At 42.6% G+C, this 20863-nt stretch overlaps 1 protein-coding gene across 1 annotated transcript in view; it reads right to left on the reverse strand.

The window, feature by feature from the left end:
- Positions 1-20863, reverse strand: part of ppp1r13bb (protein phosphatase 1, regulatory subunit 13Bb) — a 39553-nt gene that overhangs the window by 9069 nt on the left and 9621 nt on the right. The window contains exons 3-9 of the mRNA XM_030772155.1: positions 19344-19463; positions 17884-17954; positions 5228-5329; positions 3343-3517; positions 2328-2524; positions 727-867; positions 121-313 (exon numbers count right to left, since the gene is read on the reverse strand). Coding sequence (XP_030628015.1) covers positions 121-313; positions 727-867; positions 2328-2524; positions 3343-3517; positions 5228-5329; positions 17884-17954; positions 19344-19463 — 999 coding nt within the window. The remainder of the gene's footprint in view (positions 1-120; positions 314-726; positions 868-2327; positions 2525-3342; positions 3518-5227; positions 5330-17883; positions 17955-19343; positions 19464-20863) is intronic.

Here is a 20863-nt window from a genome sequence, read left to right on the forward strand (position 1 = left end):
TAAACTCAAACCTGCACGCTGTTCCCCTGCTTTTTTTATCCAAGAACTATGAAAATATTATATTTCAGATGAACAAAGCAAAACCATTTAAAGAATGTCTGAGTGTGTTTAGATAATGACCTGATTTGGAGCGGGCATGGTTGCCTGTGCTGTTAACCCCCAGTGACTGAGGCTTTAGGGGCTCTGGTGGCATCCCGTATCCCCCATCCTGCCTGCCCGGCACAGGGACTTGTATGTAGGGCCCCACAGCTGCCACACGCCCTGAACTACCAGGGGCTGGCTGGGGTGAGGGAGGACCGTTAGCTCTGTTCAGCTGGAGAGAGAGAGAGAAAGAGAACAAGAGAGAGAGAGATAGAGAGAAAGAGATAGGATATTAGTCAAAAACAATATTTTAATTAGCACACCTCAGACAAACTCTTATATTATGTTTTTATATGATGTTGTGAAATGTCTTGATTTTGATTGCTTGATATGACAATACTACTGCTGTAAAGTCCGGATTTCTGATAGCATGTTAAATAAAACTGGGCAGCTTTGTCACTTTGTCAAATCAATCTTGATATGATAGTCTATAATTAACATATGCTCCATTTCCCAACTGGTCAACTACTTATGTGTTCTGCATACAATGTTCACATGAAACATGTATTTGTGGTTTGTGTGTGTGTGTGTGTGTGTGTGTCTGAGTCGTCCTGGCCTTACTGGCAGGTTTTCTTTTTGACGTGCCTCAGCTTTTTTCTTATAGAGGCGTTCGCGCAGTTCGCTAATGCGTTTGTCCATCAGAGTCACCTCCATGTTCCGTTTGTTCAGCAGCTCCTTCTGCTGCTGCAGCTTACTGTTCTGTTCCTGATTCAGTCTGTTCCGAATCTGAAGGAGAAACTCCATCAGAAAACCACATCACATACGCCAACGTCAGCTACTCATATACACAAATCATAAGTGACACAGCTCAAATACAGGCCATAGACCTCTGGGATAATTTAATCACCAAAGTTCTCCGTTAAACAGACATGTTCAGTTAAAAGGTTGTCTGGTGGGAAATCTCATTTTTCTGCAATCGGACAAACCATCATTTAGATAAAGTTTAGTGCAACAAGTAGTCAAAAGGCGCTTTCGCACCGAACAGTTCTAGGGTCTAATTCGATAGGAACTACCCCCTGTGGAGCTTCCCCTAGAACTACATTCGTTCTAGGGCCTTTTTTCTGTTTGCTTTCGCACCGCCAGTAGGAACGCTGAAGTGACGTAAGCCGGCCGACGGTATAGCAGCTAAGAGCTGTTGTTTACGACTAACCAGGATAGCTGCACTTTTAAGACCTTTTAAATACCTCCAAAAGGAAAAAAAGAGCTATTACTGCAGCAAAAGAAATCGACAAACTAGACTACAGTATAAACAATGAGTTTTATTGAATTTGAATGACAGAAATATTGATAGCACATTAGATAACTTATAACTGCCTTCTCATTAACGAAAATAAAACTGCATGGCGATAGACCCAGTCCAATGGAAAAAATAATTTCCCAATGTATTTATGCATTTACCACCGCAGTAGCAGTGAATGACTTGATGGGCATAGTACTTTTCGGGTGCTAGCATAGCGCTTGTGCCTGACGCTTACTCGCAGCATCGTGTTTTTTTTTCTCCTTTTTCCCCGCCGCAGTGATCAAATCGTAAGCTGGATAAACACATTCTTATTTTAGTGTAAAATGCGGATCACAGCCACACAAGTGGACACACAAGCAACTACCGAAGCGGAGTGTACGCTACCTCTTCAATGTACAAATGTACAAATATACATTGGACGTTGCAAAATGGTGATTGTTGGGGGATATAAAATACCGGTAAAATAAAACATAAAAACCAAGAGTCCCCTCCTACAATTACAGACATTTTAAGACATTTTTAGGCATAAATATCAAAAACAAAATGTAATACGGTCCAAGACTTTATATTTAGCACGGATCTTTAAAAATGGCGCCTGCAATCATCGTATACCTGCATCTGGACCAATGGCTGTACACCTACGTCACAAGGTTCCTATTGCGCTGCGAAAGTACCTACCCTGAAGTAGGAGCTAAAAAAGCCCCTCAAAACAGCGTTCTAAGAACTATAATCGTTCTAAGTTCCTGCGGTGTGAACATGCGAAAAAGGGGGTACTTTCTCCAACAGTTCTAAGAACTATGGAAAAGTTCCTCCGGTGCGAAAGCGCCTAAACTGAGAAATCTTGCGGTGTGAAAGAGCCCGCTCTGCAGCGGTGTGGACAGAGGATGTGCAATATAGTTGGTTCTACAGTGATGTGGACAGAAGGTGTATGTGAGTGTGTATGCACCTGTAACTCTTGGTAGAGTTTGCGGAGCTCCAGAGCAGCATTCCCTGTGACCTGACCACTGAGCGACTGCAGGCCGTTGAGTTTGCCCCTGCGCAGGTCTTCCAGCTGCTGACTGAGCTGGTCCACTCTTAGCATGGCTGCCTGCAGCTCTGCCTGCTTCTCCTGGAACAGTCCGCTGATATGCTCTATCTCTGCTGCTAATACACACAAACACGCCAAAACACAAACCTTTACACAGGGAGTCTGGACTGAACATGGCCAAAAGGCTGTCCCATGTACTATGGTACAACAGTGTATACACACTTGTGCCAATTTAAATTCTATCCTATGGCCTAGCTGATCTGTCAGCTTGTTGGGTCTTGCTGTTCCATGCTGGCAGCATACAGGTAATTTTAGAACTTAGAACTTGTATGTTAGGAAGTAACATACAAGCCCCCCCCACACCCCCACACACACCCCCACACCCCTTCTCTTCTGTAGAGCTCTCCCCTCACCTCACCTTACAGTTTGGACTCATTTTCCATCATTGTCTGATACACCTACACTCTGTCAGGTTGTGAAGTGTGGAATCCATGGAGTTTCTATTTTAGTTAGGTTTTGAAAGGGTCTATTTTCAGACGTGACGTCAAGTTCATATATTTACATGTTGAACAGTACAGCTAGACCTACTACAATATTCGCTATTATGGTGTAGTACTAAATCATAGCAGTCTCCGGACATCATGACGCTGATGTTAATGTCTTTAATGTTCCAGTGCAGTTCACCTCTTGCTGCAGGTTTACAGTGTTTGTTGAGGACACCAAGCTGAGCTTTGGCAAGAGAAAGACAAACTTTTTCCTACTGAGTTACAGTCTATGTAGGTTATTACTACAACTTCCATTCAGCACATGTGAATTTGCCATTCACTGACTCATACACTTGTCCTATGTCCTGTCTTGGATTTGAGCAGTGCCATGGCAACAGTCTGCATGCACCACAGAATGTTCCACACAATGAGAGTTAGCAGTAACGTACACAGGTTTCCGTTGATGACTTTGCTGTAGTCGACCTGACCCCTCATGGCACGAATCTTTTTCAGTTTGGCCTCTTGACTCTCCACTCGTTCCTTTAGCCTCTGCAACTTCTCCGCCTCAGAGGCCGTCTGCTGCTGCCTCCGCTCCTGCTGCTTCAGATACCGCAAACGCTGCTCCTACAGGAGCACACAGAGGGAGAAAAAAGAGGAGATGGAGGGAGAAGCGGGGGTGGTCAGAAAAAGATACAGCTGCTGGGCATGATGGTGAAAAAAAATTAAGGAGAAAAAAAAAATCCACATATACATTCACACAAGCAGCAACAAATGCTACATACAAAAAACCGAGCCAAGACACACACACACACACACACTCATACACACACTGTCACACACACACTCTCACACACATACACGCACGCAAAGCTATGCATTCATTACTCAAGAGTAAACATCTCCTAATGAATAGAAATCCCTCAAAAATCAATCCCTTGTGTTTGTGGCTTATGATAGTTATGATGACAGTGCAAAGCTTAGCTCTTAGCAGGACCATTTACTTCAGTGCATTATAGACAAGAGCAGCACCTCTCTAAGCCTGGGGCAGCTGTGTAGCTGTCAGGGAATAGAGTGCACTCAGGATACACACACACACACACACACACACACACACACACACACACACACACAATGCCGACGAATTACGCAGTATGCAGCTCTGTGACCAATAGCGGATACGGACACGTGCTTCACAAAAGGCTTTACGTTGAGAAGACAATTTGCAGGCACTCTGTGGATACTGGCAGAGCTGTCAGCTTGATCTAAGCTTGCTTCCACATAAACACACATCTGTATCCTCAACAAAGGGACGCAAAATAACAAACACTCAAACAAAAGAATTAATGCATGGAATTAAGAACTCTAAGCATCTATAGCACACATGTATGCATGCAACTCAAAACAGGCAATATAGCTTTCATACAAATAATACCGGATTATGTTTTAAGAAGTCCACACATAGCCAAACACTGTGAAGGAAAAAAACTGACTGGGCAGTCAGCGTTAGAACACACAGTCTCTCCATCACACACCAACTGACTGTTCACTCTAACTGTTAGCATAACATATCTGGAAAAAATTTTAGCCTACAGTTCCAACTGTGGGCAGTAAGAATCTGGGTGTAGTGGCAGATTTCCCTGCTCATCATGAAGAAACTGACATCTCCGCTGTCTGCCAGTCAGAACTGACCGCCCGTGTCAATAAATTCCAGGTCAGCCGAGTTTTTGTCACAAACACAGACTGGGGAAAAGTCCTAAGCTAATCACTATGTCATAGAAAATGCAGATGAGAGCAGAATAAATAGCTGTTCCACATGTCATAATACAAATGTCTGCAAAATACAGGTGACAATAATCTCACTGTATTGTTCATCAGGACAACACTATATTTTTTCAATTAAAAAAAAATATATTGAATGCAGCAGACAAACATTCTCCGTTTGTCAAAAGCAGTAGCTATATAACAGTTGTAAATGATAACCCTATCACTTAATATACATATAATGCACTCTACACAAAGGAAGCATTACCTACCGACAATGACCTGGGCTCTATACACACACACATACACACACACACACGCGCACGCACGCACGCACGCACGCGCGCACACACACACACACACACACACACACACACACACACACACACATAACTACTGTGTCCTTGTCTTGTAATTTCTGCAATTACACCTACTGCAGTTAGACACTGATGACCAAGCAATATTAAGCAGACTTGGACTGGAGCCTGTTTTTTGATATGGCCACACACGAAATAAACACAGAAAAACATAAAAGGACCACCCACAAGGTTTGTGGACATCTGAGCTTGTTACCTTAGCAACGAGTATCTGCTGCTGGGCCTCAATCTGCTGCTGCTGCCGCGTGGCCATCTCCTGAAGCTCAGAGAGAGTGAGCTCCACACGGGGGTTCCCAACCTACACATACACACAGAGAGAGAGAGAGAGAGAGAGAGAGAAATAATGACAGAGAGAAAGACAGAAGCAAGCAAAATAAGGACAGAGAAAGCAGTAGGGGAAAAACAGAGAGGGGACAGAGAGAAAAAAAAAGGTTAGATTTTCATTTGACAAACTCCAACTTAAAAGACTTTAAAATAAGTGGATAAAATACTAGGTTCTATTCACAGTCCATACTGTCCCATCTCCAAACCAACAGCAATAACAGCATGTCTGTGGTCTGCCTGGGTCTTGCTGAGACATAGCAGTTGGATTTAGTGGGGAGAAAACAACTGTCTGTAGGGGTCTGCTCTTAGTGAGAGCAGGGTGTGAAATGGTCCTGAAACAGTGCGTTAACACTAAGGGCTTAATTATAGGTGGCGTGCTAATGCTAACGTAGCCCTGTGCTGTGCTGAGCTCATCAGGGTGAGAAATGGCAGTGGTAAACGGGGCTGCGTGAGAGCACAGAGCAGCCAGAGACATTGTCACTCTGCACTGGAGGAGATAAGAGCAAGCTGTCCATCAAAGAGGTTGTCGTCATGGTGTCACCATGGCAGCAGAGCAGAACTACCACACGGTAAACATAATACACAGTGGAAAGAACAAGCAGACTGAATGCCCGTTTAATTGGTTTTCGCTAGATACGATACAGGCCAATTAGGTTCCAGCGGCAAAGCAGTCAGACTCAATAGGGCACAGTACAAAATAAAATGTAGAGTGGAGACAAAACTGAAGGAGATCGGAAAAGGTCTAAAAGAAACTCAAATGTGTAGAAAAAGCAGGAGTATAGCTGGTAAGACTGGACATAGCCCATATCACTCAGATGGCAGAGAGAGAGAGAGAGGGAGAGAGAATTGGCACAAAAATGAATTGATGAGCGAAGTGGTTTCAAAAGCTGATAGCGGTCAGAGTTACGGGGAGGCTGAGTGAATAGGCAATCAATTCTCTCCCTGCCTTTCAAATCAGGAACCTGGTGAGAGATGGACACAGAGGGATAGACCAATAAAATAAAAAAAGTGACCACGAGAGAGATCATAAGACTGAAAATGCCTGAATAACTAGATGAGGAAACCTGTGGCCCACCCTGACTGTATTCTTATCAGTCTGTGAGAGCCTAAAACAGTCAAAATTCGATTTTGATTCACAAGCTAACAATTTTATTCAATCCAATTCCATTGGATATCTTTTTGAGAGGAATGAGGCATGAAATACTATATAGCAGCTTTTGGAGATATGTTTAAAAAGCTCTAAAGGGAACACAAATTTGTTGTGTTACTGCTGTATCTCACCTCAGCATTGCAAATCTTACATAGTGCTTCGCTTTTATTTGCAATGCCAGTGTCAAGCTTATAGAATCCAAAGTGGCTCCACACATCAGCTTTCATGTGGGAAGACGATAGTAGGGAGCTTGCATTAGCCATGGTGAATATTGAGAGGTCGCATTACAGTAAAAAAAAAAAAAAATTGATGTAGCGGGTTTTCCTCTATGTGTTTGCAGTTCGTTAAATGTTACAAGGTAAACAAGAGAGTGACACCTAATGGGGGGACTAGTCATTGCCTTTAATATGACAGTTTGCCACAGAATTAAATAGATGGGCTCTGACATAGCCTATGTTTAACTGTTGCAGAAATGAAACGAGAAAACCGGGAAAAATGCATATTAGCCTAAAAGATCAATCCATAAATTTTATAAATCAATATCGAACTGGACAAATTTTAAAAAAACGATTAATCGAAAAAAAAGAGATATTTTTGCACACCACTTCACTTGATCCACAGGATGCACTGTACTAAATAAGGCCAAGTTATGATAAACACGCACTCACACACATAACCAGGATGCACTGGGTATACTCTCTTATCTTAAACCTTGAAATCCTGAGGCTTTCAATTCAGAATACTCATCACAACGATGAGATGACGCAGGACCCAGCTGAGAGGAAGAACTAATACTAATGGCATCGGGCACAAAGTTAATTAGGTTCAGTCTGAACTGTACTGAGGAGAAGCTGTTCTATGTTCTCATCTCCTATTGGCCCAGTTTGGAACATCTGACCCTTACTCTAAAAAGCAACCAATCAATTAGGGGTGTAAGAAAATACTGATCAAATCAAGTATCATGATACTATGTTCAATGATACTGTATCGATTATCAAAAACACTGTATCAATTTTCAAATAATAGTTTACATGCAAAGATTCGTGGCAGACAGTGGTTCATTTTGTGTTGTGTTTAAACCTCCGACCGCTAGATAGCAGTGTTGTAGGCTAATCTTTCTTCAGCATTTGGACTGTTCCACTCCAACTTAACGTAAACTGAGACAGGAAGTAGCACAAGGGTGTATCTACATAGAGCCTGTCCATTTCCTATTAATGCCGTCGTACTGGAATTGGCTGCGATTCACCTAGGGGGCACTGGCAAGGGAGTCCTCAATGAAGGGGAGCGAATGAAGCAAAAGGGCTAAAATAATTATTTACACCTGGTTCTAGACAAAAAAAGCCCAAATTTTATTGTAGTTTTTGCAAATGTAGTACTGATTATATACCAGAACTGAAATGAAAAAATACTAATGTCCTTTTGTTTTTCTCACAGGGAAGGCAGCTTTGCCCATAAAATGCTAGAATGCTGCTAACGTATGGTGATCGGTTGGTTAAGGATTTACGACTGATTGCGAATGTAACAGTATGCTAACTAGTCATGGTGGCGTTAATGACTGCGCCATGCAGTCATTAATGCCAGTCATGGTTTGAGTGCTGTGTTCTTTGTATGTCTACACGATACATGAATTGGGAAATTAAATTAAAATAAAGCCAAGTTTAAGGTATATTTTGTTGTTGTTATTCTGCATCCCACATATGGTAATAAATGCCATAAAGCCTTAACGCCGTTAGAAGTGGCTCATGGTGTGTGACATCACAAATATTTACAGAAAGGCATTTTACTACAATTGAAAACCATAAAAAATCTAAAAATGGAGCTATATCTATTGTTTTGACCCCTTATATTGAAAAAATTGATAATTGCCAGAAAAAAAACTTTTACCCCATGAAAATTACATTTTTGGGGGTACAGTTCCATAGGCCCCCATTCATTCTGGACTCTGTCACAAGCACCCCCTATGAAACAGGAAGTTCTGAGAGTGGAAGTTCTCTTCTATTTAGAAATTCTCTGGCGCACCACCAACGTTAGCACTGGCAAACCTAATACTAACGTTAGTGGACGGATCGTGCACTTACAGTAGCATTAGGTTTGCTAATGCTAATGTTACCACCAATGGCTGAATCTGAAAGAGTTAGACCAGCTCCCACGGCTTACACAGATGAAGTGTGAGCTCATTTCGGCTTCCACGATAAAGAAGTCACTAAGGAGACCTACAAGAGCCATGCCGTTTGCAAAATGTGCCATGCCAAAATCAAATACTCGGGGAACACAACGAATCTGAGAGCACACTTAGCAACACACCATTCTGATGTACAGCTAATGGAACAGCAGATGGCTTATGTTAAACAAGTGGAACTAAAATTAGATTTAAAAAAAATCGCAAAATATCACCTTGCTTACACTATCGCAATATATCGCAATGTATTGAATCATAACCCCTGTATCGGGATACGTATCGTATCACCAGATTCTTGCCGATACACAGCGCTAAAATCAATTGCCCTGCTGAGCCATCAGTCATGTCCACAATTCAAGCCCCAAGACAGGCTGACACAGGAAGACAGGAGAAGCGTGAAATTTAGAAATCCATAGAGAAGTTACATAAGTCACATAGCCTGTGAACAGATCCTGGGTCATATGAGTACTTCTGATGCATTACTCTTCTTAACAGCCCATAACCAGAGACAGCATTCCAGGAGTTACTATGGGAAACTGCATAAGGCATTTTCTGATTAACCACAGTAAAAATACTGTGTGAAAACATTATGTACAATGTATCACTATGTATGAGTCTCAGGGAGTGATCAGGGAGGACACTCATCCATAAGTGTGATGCTCTCTTAGTAAAAAGATATCTTATCTTTGACCAGTATGTTATCTCAGACTCTGGCCAGACGCTATGGTCATATTATAAAACAAATTAAAAACGGAACATACTGTATCTACTCCAGAGGAGTCAGGTGCTCTCCCCTTTTTCCAACAAACACATAAACGCACGACATAAAAAAGGGGGGGGGGGATACACTTAATATACGACTTAACATCTTTTCTATTCTTGAAAACACATTTAAAACTTTTACCAAAATAAAGATATCATGCCTCTGATGCACTCTGAGATTGATTTCCATCTTAAATCATGGTGGCATATCAATAATTTGTCCACACACTCTATCCCTCTCTGTCCCCATGCAGTGGACTACTGATAGGTCACCCACAGCCTCCAGTTAAATCTATTTTAAGACAAGCTAATGATAGACAGCACACATACCTAATATGTATCAATATTTCACTGAATAACCAATAACATAGTAATGACCAGTTTCATTGTCACATGACTAAATTCTGTGGATCTCTGTTAATCACCGTCTCAACTGTGAGATAGAAATGCAGAGAAATGCACTGTTCTGTGCACATACTGAAGTGAGATTTTGTCTTTACAGCACTGTGGATTCTGTCCCCTTTTTCAGCTTGGATTTGCCAAACCACGAAAACATTGATTTGAGTATTCCCTCCTGGAGAGTCATTCATAAATATATAGAGAAATGCTCTATTCTAACCTCTCCGAACTGCTCATTAGCAAACAAAGTGACACTGGTCATTATTCTTAATAGGAGCTCAGGCTGAGTTGAAGAAAAACGATAAACATGCCCAACTTTCTGACGATTTCATTCAATATAGTAACAAAAACCCTTTCTAAAAGACTGTTTAAACACTTATTAAACTCTCATTAAATACTTGCTTTAGTATTTTAAACTTTAAGTCAACCCCGACATCTATCAATACCAGGCAAGACTGAATAAAATGGAGACTGGAAATTTACGTCATCCATAAAATATGCTTCGTCAAAAGAAAACCACTATTCAACAGTTTAGTTTTAAAGGTCTTTTAATGGAATGTATAAACGAAAGCAAAGTCATAATGGCGCAGCACTGAACTAACTTAAACACTACCTGCAAAGAGTTCCCCCATGATATTCTGCAAGCCCGTAGTTTTATTTCACTGCATTTTCCTTCAGCTGACAATTCCTGGACTGTTTCCATGTGTTTAAATTCCATGTTCAGCGATGCACATCGACGCCCACTCTACAGTCTTGGGTGATCAGTAAACGGCGAAGCCGCACTTAAAAATCATATTTGTGGATAGCTCGAGCTCCACAAGACGGAGTGACCGTTACGTACGTTTTCAACTACAGAAGAGCGAAATGTGCGTCTCTCACTCTCTTCCCGCACGATGTCTATATTGACTTTCATTCGTCACTGATTACCGATCCGTAAAAAGAAACATCATGTGGATTTTTCCAGAAGCGTGCGACTGGCAATCGAGCGTGGATCAAACAAATGGTCATTTTAAATCACATATGATAAGTATGTGATAAACTGAACTTTACATTTTCGGCAGGATATCAGGATATCCATTAAAGCAAGAGACTATTTTTAGAAGCTCCTCACTGAGCATAAAACCACGAGCTTACAACCAAAATATGCGCATGTTTGCACATTTTCGGTCGGTTCCGCTATTACTGAATGGCTAGGCAGCTTTCTAACCGCTGTCTTCTTTCTTCAAATAACTGAGCGTTTTCTCCTCTGTATGCTCCCCTTGTGTACTTCTGTAGTTTAAATAAGCTCCTGAAGACCTGAACTGTACCCACTGTGAACTCAAGTCGACAAAGGGACGCAATCCAAAAAAACACAAGAATTCTTGTTAGAGGCAAAAATGAAAAATGACGTGGGAGAAAACGCACTTTGACAAACTCGCACACACACGCATACACGGAGGGATAAAAATTCAACTGTCAACTGTCAACGGACTGGATGAGGACTGGGTAGAGTTGCTATTATTATACAGCAGTTTCACAGCATGACAACTGCCAGCCAGTGGCACTGAGGTTACATTAAGAAATTCTTCTATGTACACCAGAGTAACAACTTAATTAAGCAAGATCAACAATCAGATCTGATGTTCTGATACTAAGTGCCTAATTCACACCCACATATTTATATCTCCGTTACACACACACACACACACACACACACGTATACATACATACATACATACATATCCATGTTTGGTATCAATGTATTAATGCATACAAGTGTTTCAGCGATGATAACTCCACATAAGATTAAAAAATGAGGGTCTGAGATACCAGTCTAATGAGACAAATCTAAGCTGCCTTTAAAAGATAAAATGTATGTTTTCCTCTGTAATTTAGGCTTCAGCCTGACCAGTAACTGTTTATTCTCTTAGCTTCACTATCACTCTATTATTTGAAGAAAAAAAAGGGCACAATACATGGACAGACTAATAGACGACAGAATTACCAGAGACATCAAAGTAAACATTCATGTATTCTATTATAGTCTTCATACACATTGGTACAACCTGAAAGAGCAGCATATGCAGTGCCAGCACGTACCTGTGAAGTTCACCTCAGCTCAGTGGAGTTGACTTCATGATCAATAATGAAAGAGATGAAAGAGCTCTGAACAGTTCCCATCAGAGCAGGCACGACTCCCAATTTCATTACACCACCACAAAAATGACTTGACTCAATTTGGTGGAAGAATGATTCATAGCACAAGGACTGACTGAATCGGTTTCTGTTTGCACACACGAACCGGAGTGTATCAAAACATTACATTTGCTCTTTAAAATGTGGTCTCCATGGCAATAGCACACAAGAAACCCCCACAGACCAGGATAATTGGATTATGTGGATTCTCCCTGGAGTCGCACAGGCAGAATCAGTCTCCCGAGTTCTTATACGATCAAAGAACAAAGTGGTGGTCCTGTTCTGGTCAAAAAGCCGCTCTCACCAGACCTGCTCTATCACGGCTCTCGCTTCTCTAAACCAGATGCAGACTCTCACTCTTCTAAACCAGACACAGGTGTACAAATTCTGCCCCATGTTTCTGCATTCCAGCAGGGGGGTTTTATACCACAAACATGTACACACCCTGAAAAACAGGAAGAGTGACATTAATGTGGCAAATGTATGACGTGATACATACGGTAAATGAGGAATCATGGTGTATGGGAGGGGCATTCCATGTAAAAGGTGGGAAGCGTGTTTGTGTGTATGCATGTGAAGGTGTGTGTGTGTGTGTTGGGTGGTAACTTCTATAAACTACTGTTAAAACACAGTCCAGGCTATTCCTGATAGAAGTATGCTTTACGTGTGGCCAGCCCCCTGACATTTACATGGAGAATCCACTCTATGAGCCTTGAGGACTGAAATGCCTGACTATAGCCTTGAATGCTTGATGTAACCTAATGCAGCGTGGTGTGCAGCTTCACTCATTAAAGGACAAAAGAAGGAGGTCAGTGGGAAGCCTTCCACAAGAGCCTGTTCACTCCGTCACTGAGGCCTGTGGCCATGTTCTCAAGAGACTTGGCTGCTCCACTGCTCTGTATACCAAAAGTCTTCTGTCCGCACACACACAGGAATTTCCACAGGCTTCAATGACCACAACCATCAGTGCCTCACACATTTACCCCCAAAACCAATCTTGGAAGTCTATCCTAAATATTTTATGGTAAATCATATGTGTGTACGTTTGTCTGTTGGGTAAAGTCTGTTCCCCTTTGCTTATAGCTAGCTTAATAGTGTTTCACAGATGTAGCTAACCTGAGAGGGGCATTTCTGAAAATGAGCTATTTTGACAGCATATTAGATTTAGGAACAGAGAGAAAGAGAAGGTTATGGTGAGACATTGTCATTAGGGAACTGCTAACAAAGGCTATTGATCAAATGTCCCGTCCTGACTGAGTTGGGAGTTGCTGACTTGGTGATGAAATTTGCTGAATTCTGCGGAAAATGCATCTCTGTGCATAAATAAAACCAGAGTGAGCCAATACTGGCTTTACCATAAACCATCCCCTCCTTCACATGCAGAGGTGAAGACTGACCTGGACATAAACTCCCTAAACACAGCGGTTACATTTCAGGTTTTGTCCAGGTCTGTGAGAATGTGAGGTAGTGTTCAGTGTTCCTTCTCCACAAAACACTGAAGCATTTCAAAAGAAAAAAAAGAATATCTCAGCAAATCAGTGGGGTCAGATCAGTCTGTGTGCCTTTCTGTTCCAGTAGGTCGTGAGTTTCAAACCCAAACATGAAAGCTCAGTACCCACCTTGCTCCTGAAGAAAGCACTTAACCATGAGGCTGCTCCAGAGGTGTGTGACCTCTAACATAGATGTTAATGAGTCTAAGTCGCTCCAGGTAAGAGCATCAGCTAAATAAGTAAGTTGCAATTGTATTCAGAGTACAGGAAAAAACCTACAATTACCAAAATACCAGTTACATTTGAAATACTATTTAGCACTACCATCACATCCAAACTTTAGCACACACTTGCATAATTTCAAATCATTTGAAATTATTTCAGTGAAAACTAGGTAATTAAGTTAACATAAAGTATTGAGAGTGGTATTTTGGGACACAAAAAGTGAACTAGTTTTCAAGTCATCCAGTGTCTTATAAGATTCATAAGACAAATTGTACCACCAGTAAAACGAAAAATCGCTCAGTATGAACATATGGAGTGTTATGCGCAAAAATCATAAGATAAAGAGAATATACAGATCAGAACTGCTCTTTTTGCATAGATCTGATCACTCTTCAATGGCCAGTTTCAGCCACTGGAGAGACTCATTCAGATTCTAACATAAGTCCGCAAGAAACAGCCAAGAAACCTCTTTAAAGTTAAGAAGAGCGACATTTAAACAGCAAAGCATAAGTACTGGGCAGACACACCAAGCCAAGCACACATACCAAACCAAATCCACAGCCCTAAAGAAGGGTGACTGGAATCTCCAGGAGCCTGAGAATTGTGGCCTTAAAAAGTTTTTGAGAGTTTCGGTAAAATGCTGGCAGCACAACAAACCCAGCAAAACCTGGCTCAAGCAGCTCAAAACTGCAACAAAAAATGTATGCAGTACCAAACATCTTCTATTTAGAAGCATGTTTTTTTGTTGTTGTTGTTCATGAGAGAGAGGAACCTAGACAGCGAGACAAACAGAAATATGTAACCTCCCAAGAGACTGGCCATCCACACACAGACAAAGCTCTACTTTAGCAAACCTTGAGCTGCCCACACAGTGGAAAGCCTTCAGAGCCTGGCTCCTGTTCTGTACTCTCAATTGTCAGCTCTCTTTGGAATCGGTAAGACTTAGACACCACTTTTCATCTGACTGCCCTTACACCACGCTCAGGGTGGATGTGACAACAATGCACACACCATCTCTTTCCTTGCTGCTACAAACAGTTCTCAAACAGTTAACTATACGTCTATAAAAATAATCAAGTTGTGCAAGACCAACAGAAAGGAAAAAAAACACAAATCAACAGATTTGTGGAGCTGGAAAGCGTTCATAGTTTTGCATAGCGTGGGTTTGTTCTGTCCTCCCCATGGAGCAGTGAAACTGTCTTACCTCTCACCCAGTCTGTCTCTCCCTAGATGCTGCAAGCGGATCCTGACCGTGTGGGCGAAGGTCTTGCTATGCCGTGGAAGGATAGACAGAGGTATGGGGAGAGAGATGGATGGAGAGGAAAGAAAAGAAGCGAAAGGCTTTTCTATGAGAAAGCCACCGGCATGCACAGTCATGCTCCACTGCACTCGGGCAACAGTCCCTCTGTGGTTAAGCCCACAGGGAGAGAGACGGAGAAAAAGAGAGAGCGAGGGAGAGGGAAAAAGAGAGAGAGAGAGAGAGAGATCACAATGTAAGAGACGAGGACAGGACAAGGGAGGGGCGGTGGCAATCTGCATCTTAATTTCTCTCTCTGGACTGGACACGTGTTTAGGGATTACCAGAATGGGCTGAGTGTTTATGAGTGTGTGCGTGTGTGTGTGTGTGTTCAGGCACTTCAGTGAGCACCCTGCTTGGACTAAGGGGCAGGCAGAGAAAAGCCCCTAGTCTGGAGAGGCCGTGGGGATAAAGAGCACTCTGATCCTCTTAAGGGACGTTATGTCATGAAACTAGTGCAGTCCTTAAAATCATAAAGGAGCAAAAAGGACAATATAAAACAGTCTGCTCCTTTCCTGAACAAACACACACACACACACACATACAAACATACAGAGGCCTGCAGAAGGAAACTAGAGTTGGTATGTGTGGTCCAGGACTGCTGTTGTTTTGGCTTTCACTGAGTTGTGAGTATCCTGAGTGTGGCGAAAGCCTGAACTGGGGCTGACTGTTTACTGAGAGAGGAGGTAGACTAAGCCAAGTTGACCAACAATGAGACGTCATCCGATTAAACCGCCCAAACAAATGCAGGACCGCGGGAGGCCTGACCCAGAGGTCTCATCTGTGGAAGAACACGCTCGCCTGCAAATTGTCCTTACTGACTGTTATGACCTTGGGTACACACGCCCATGACCGACAGGAATGTTCTACAGAACAAGGTCACATTTTGAATGGAATAAACAAAGATTATCCCAAGTTTCAGTGAACAGAGAGAAAATAGATGAAAGTGGTGGTATAAAGAGAACATGATGGGAACCAACAAAATTTCCAGTTTAACTGAAATTGACGCCACTGGTGCCGTGATGACTCTCCAGAATGCTCTCTCTGTTATTATGCGCTTATTTTTTCCTGCCTAAACCTCACATAAACTTTTCACCAGATTTTCCAACAGCCTGCTTTATCAACACAAAACTGTGCTGGGGTATATCCAGGTCTTGAAAGGAACTATTTTTCAGTTCACATGACAAACTGCACCTCAGTCTCTAAATTACGCATTTAGCAACCAAAACCCTGTTCACACCATAACTAAATATGGATGTTTTTGCGCTGATCCAGCCATGTTTGTATGGATGTTTTTGCGCTGATCCAGCCATGTTGTCCAGCCATTTTTCAGTGGTATGTAGACTTGCTTGAAGAGATGACTTAAGTTGACTCTGTGTGATATGCAACTTATCTGTATGTGTGTGCAACAATGGGAGTCTGACCACAAGCAGTTGATTTGCAAGTGACCGATTCTACATTCATTCAGACTGAAAAATAACAGGATTTAGATTCAAATTACATTAGATACAGGAATGAGTCCAGTTTAATGCCTACTCAGGGAGTGTCCCTGTCTGTCCAACACCTGGACTTATGTAAAGACAGAGCAGAAGAGACCGCAGTTACAACCTGAGGTTTTCAACATGATGGTGTGAACTCAGCCCAAAAGAACATGAAGGATGAGTGACCAAAGAGATAAAAGCTTTTGGCCAAAATGATCTTTCTCTTTCAAAAAAAAAGAACCAGACAGAAACCTTTAGGTACTTAGTGAAACAGCAGATTTAAGAGTAAATGGCTCAATGCCAATTTCAACGCCTAGTTTTGTACAGGAGTTCGGAGCTGAATGGAGTAATGTGTGAGATGTCATCTGTATGCTACTGTTTACATTACACTAGACATACCACTGCAAATGTTCACTCTCTGCAAAATAAATGCACTGGTTTTAATTCATCTGTACGTCTGCCATAGAATGCTGCAGTCAACAAGTGATTCCAATGTGTATTTGCATTGTTGTTTAGCATGAAGTCCTTCCCAACAGGTTTTTTTCCTGTTCTGGAAACATCCGTGTGCATGGCGCTCCACTCACTAGTCACAGGGGAGGCCCGTTCAAATCACCAGCACAACACGAATCTACACCTGAGTGACAGAAACTAACAAAACCTTGCTAATAAGCTCCCCAGCCGAGGCTTTCAGTCCAACCGCAGTACACTTGACTACCTCAAACATCATACGTCCTCACAGCGAAAAACCCCAAAAAAACAAAAAGACTGAAAAAAGAAAAGGACTGTGAAACAGATGAGTATCTGTGCTATTACTCATGCCACTGTCTCCTAAAGAATCTCTCTCTCTCTCTCCTCCGTGTGCACTGATGCTCTGTGTCCCCCTCCACGTCCCTTAAGGTAAAATTAGTTCCGCTTCTCAGGACGTGTTTTTTTTTTTTTTTCCCTTTGCCAGGAATCTGGGACAGATGGTATGAGGGAGAATAAAGCCAAAGGAAGGTTTTATCATAAAGTAGATCATCAAATAAAAGAGAGAGAGAGAGAATATGGAGAGAGAGCCACTCTATGAATGGGAGACATGCAGTGGATCTTAGTTAGATGAACCATAACCATAACTGAAACTGCATGGAGTCAAATTTCTAAGTTTGAAGCAGTCTAAAAAGCTGAGACATGCTGACTGACAGACTTTGGGTTCTACCCGCACGTTCAGGGCGCTGACGTGGATGTTTTTTGCGCGATGGCGACGATGAATCGAATGTAAATCGTTTAACCCAACAGGTCGGCGTTCCCAGGTGTTTGTATGGTTGAGGTAACCGCTCGGCGGGGGTTTTTTTTATGATTGTGACGGCGGAGAAAGAGCGAGTTAAACATACCCCGTTTTCATTGTGCTTGTCTGAGCTGCTTATACTTCTCCTGTTGGCCTGTTCCTGAGACTGCTGACTCCCTGGAAAAGGAAAACAAACAAACAAACAAACACAAACTGAGTTTAAGATAAACACACAAACACATTTCCTCTCATAACACCAGAAAAGCGGCGTGGGCATGTGTCTTCACATTGGCCATCTGAAACTCTAGACGATTAGAAAAGCTCGGTGATGATGCAACCGGGAGTCCTGTACGAGCAGCGTGAGGTCAGCGTACAGTGGATATGTGAGTGACTGACGACATGAAGCAGCCTCTTTCCCACAGACGGGCTTTCAGCGGATTACAGGCATACAGAGGTCTTTGGTGCAGGTTTATATGCCTTAATCCAGGAGAGCAATCCTGTAAGGGTAATCCTGTCTGTTAGAAGAGAGGACCTGAGCTCAGCATGGTAATGGACCGGAAAGAGGACAAACAGAAGAGGAAAACAGGGAACGGAAGGTGAGGATCGGGTGGTGGCAGCAGGAGATAGGAGAGAGGTGTTGTTCCTGAAATACTGAGGTGAACACACAGAGGGAAAAATGCCAGTAAGAGAGGAGAGTGTGTAATGACACAGATTAGTGAGAGAAATAAGAAAAGTGAGAGCAAGAGAGAGAGAGAGACAGAGAGAGAGAGAGACAGAGAGAGAGAGACAGAGTGAGAGTGAGAGTGAGAGAGAGAGAGAGAGAGAGAGAGAGAGAGAGGGGGAGGGAGAGAGAGAGAGAGAGAGCGCAAGAGACAGAGAGAGAGCAAAAGAGAGACAACAGGAGAGAGAGAGTGAGAGAGAAACTGGACTTTCAGAACTAGACATGGCCCATCTCTGACCAAGTAACAGCCGGTCACTCAGTAGAGGGTGATTGCTGCTTTACACCCTCCACTGGAGATACCATGTTCCAGTTCATTAGACCAAAAGTATCCATTAGATGCAGAAAGAGAGAGAAAGCAAGAGAGAGACAACAATTCAGTGTGTGGTTTCCCTACAGCTTGGCTGCTGAGGGCACAAGAGGTCACAGACACTCGGCCTAATTAAGCAGTGAGCCCTTAAACCACACACACACAAACACACACACACACTTAACGACTTAACAATTCCACTCTGAAATGCCAGCAAAGTCAGGGATTGCTATTAAAGCTGACCCTTCCTCTAGCACACATTTCACTCTGGCATCATCTAAACCTATTCATGTGTGAAATACATTCATGACTTAATGAATATGACTCAGAGGCCAGTGCTCTTACCTCATAATACTACGTACAAGATTGTCTGTTTTGAATTCATGAGAAAGTCTCATTGACTAATGGAAGCCAATGAGAAGGGAGCAAATGGAGTCTGCCCCATAAAGGTGATGACACATGTTTACATGCTTCTGTACGCCAATCAGTAAACTGTCGAATCAGGTTCTTCTGACTAATGAGGGGGGAGAATGCTCACCCTGGTCGCTGTTTTCGGCAGGTGAGTCTTCGTGCCGCAGGAAGAACTTAACCTCTTGTTTCCTGGGGCCCCATTTCTGAAGGTGGTCGTACATCATGTGATCAAAGGGAATGGCTCTCTCTGTCAGGGATAAAGATTAACGTCCCATTACAAACACTTTTCCATTTCACACCGTATCATACTGTATATACTAACACACACACACACACACACACACACATATATATATATATATATATATATATATATAATTTTGACTCTGCTCTCCTGCACTATGGAGTTGAAATGACAGAAGGCTATTGGTGCAGACAGTTAGCTTTAGTCTGAGGATATTTTGTCCCTCTCTGACGATCCACTGAGAAATGACAGCACATTTTATACATGGTCTCCATGTTTTAGGCACCAGCTCTTTCCTGCACTGACCTCACAATCGTGTCTTTTTAGATGGGTGTGTCTGTGAGCTCTAACGGTGAATGCGTAAGACAGCAGTATAGTCTTGCATCCAGGTTTTGTGTTTGGAGTTGGGAAACATAAGGACCAATGTTAGTGAAGGTCGCCATCATGATGGACCAGAAACAATCAGAGACAATGTAAAAACTTCTTGACAAGTCAACTGTTTGTTGCTTGTTTGAGAAGCCAAGTGCATATCATTAACAAGGTGAAATGCATTGCAAAAGAAGAAGCAAATTGAGAAAAATAAACTTCCCTGTCCGAAGACTTTTGGAGCCCCCTGTGTATGACTTAAAACAGTCTAATGTACAAACGGGAGAGAGAGAGAGAGAGAGAGAAAGAAGGAAGAGAGGAGGAAAAGGAGAGGGGGGGGGAGAGAAGGAAGAGAGGAAGAAAAGGAGAGGGGGGAGAGAGAGAGAGAGAGAGAGAGATTAGAGAGACAGATATGAGAGAGAGAGGGAGAGAGAAAGAGAGAGAGAGAGGTGTGTCTACATCAAACAGAGGCCCTCCTGAGCCAAACAAGGGGAGTGTTTCACCGCAGCCTGCCGTGGCCCACGGAGAGAGAGAGAGAGAGAGAGAGAGTGATGAAAGAAGAGGAGGGCAGCCACGCCCAAGAAAAGAACAGGACGACACACACAAGGGGTTGAGAGGGCAAGCTGGCCATATGCCAGAGGAATTTAGCAGGGCGGAGAGGGGGAAAAGGCAAGAGAGAAAGAGAGATGGAGAGAGAAAATAAAAGACAGATTTTGGACATAGAGAACAGGTGGGAGGACATCTGGAGTTTGAGCACACACGCAGTCAGAAAGAGAGGGGTGGGGACAAGGAGCAGGACTTTATTAGATAAAGAAAACGAAGGGTCGGGAAACAAGAGTGTGTTTGTGTGTGTGTGTGTGTTTGTGTGTGTGTGTGTGTGTGTGTGAGAGAGAGAGAGATTAAAAACAGATGAAGGTAATGAAGGGAGAGATCCATTTGCTGTGTCAGTGATGCAGAGATCATTCTGTCAGAGTAAAGAGAGAGGCTTGACACAACGCTGCCTCCGCTTCAAATGTTCACCTTTATAGCACGGTTTA

Source organism: Chanos chanos, chromosome 4, assembly GCF_902362185.1.
Source record: "Chanos chanos chromosome 4, fChaCha1.1, whole genome shotgun sequence".
In the NCBI taxonomy this organism is placed as follows: domain Eukaryota; kingdom Metazoa; phylum Chordata; class Actinopteri; order Gonorynchiformes; family Chanidae; genus Chanos; species Chanos chanos.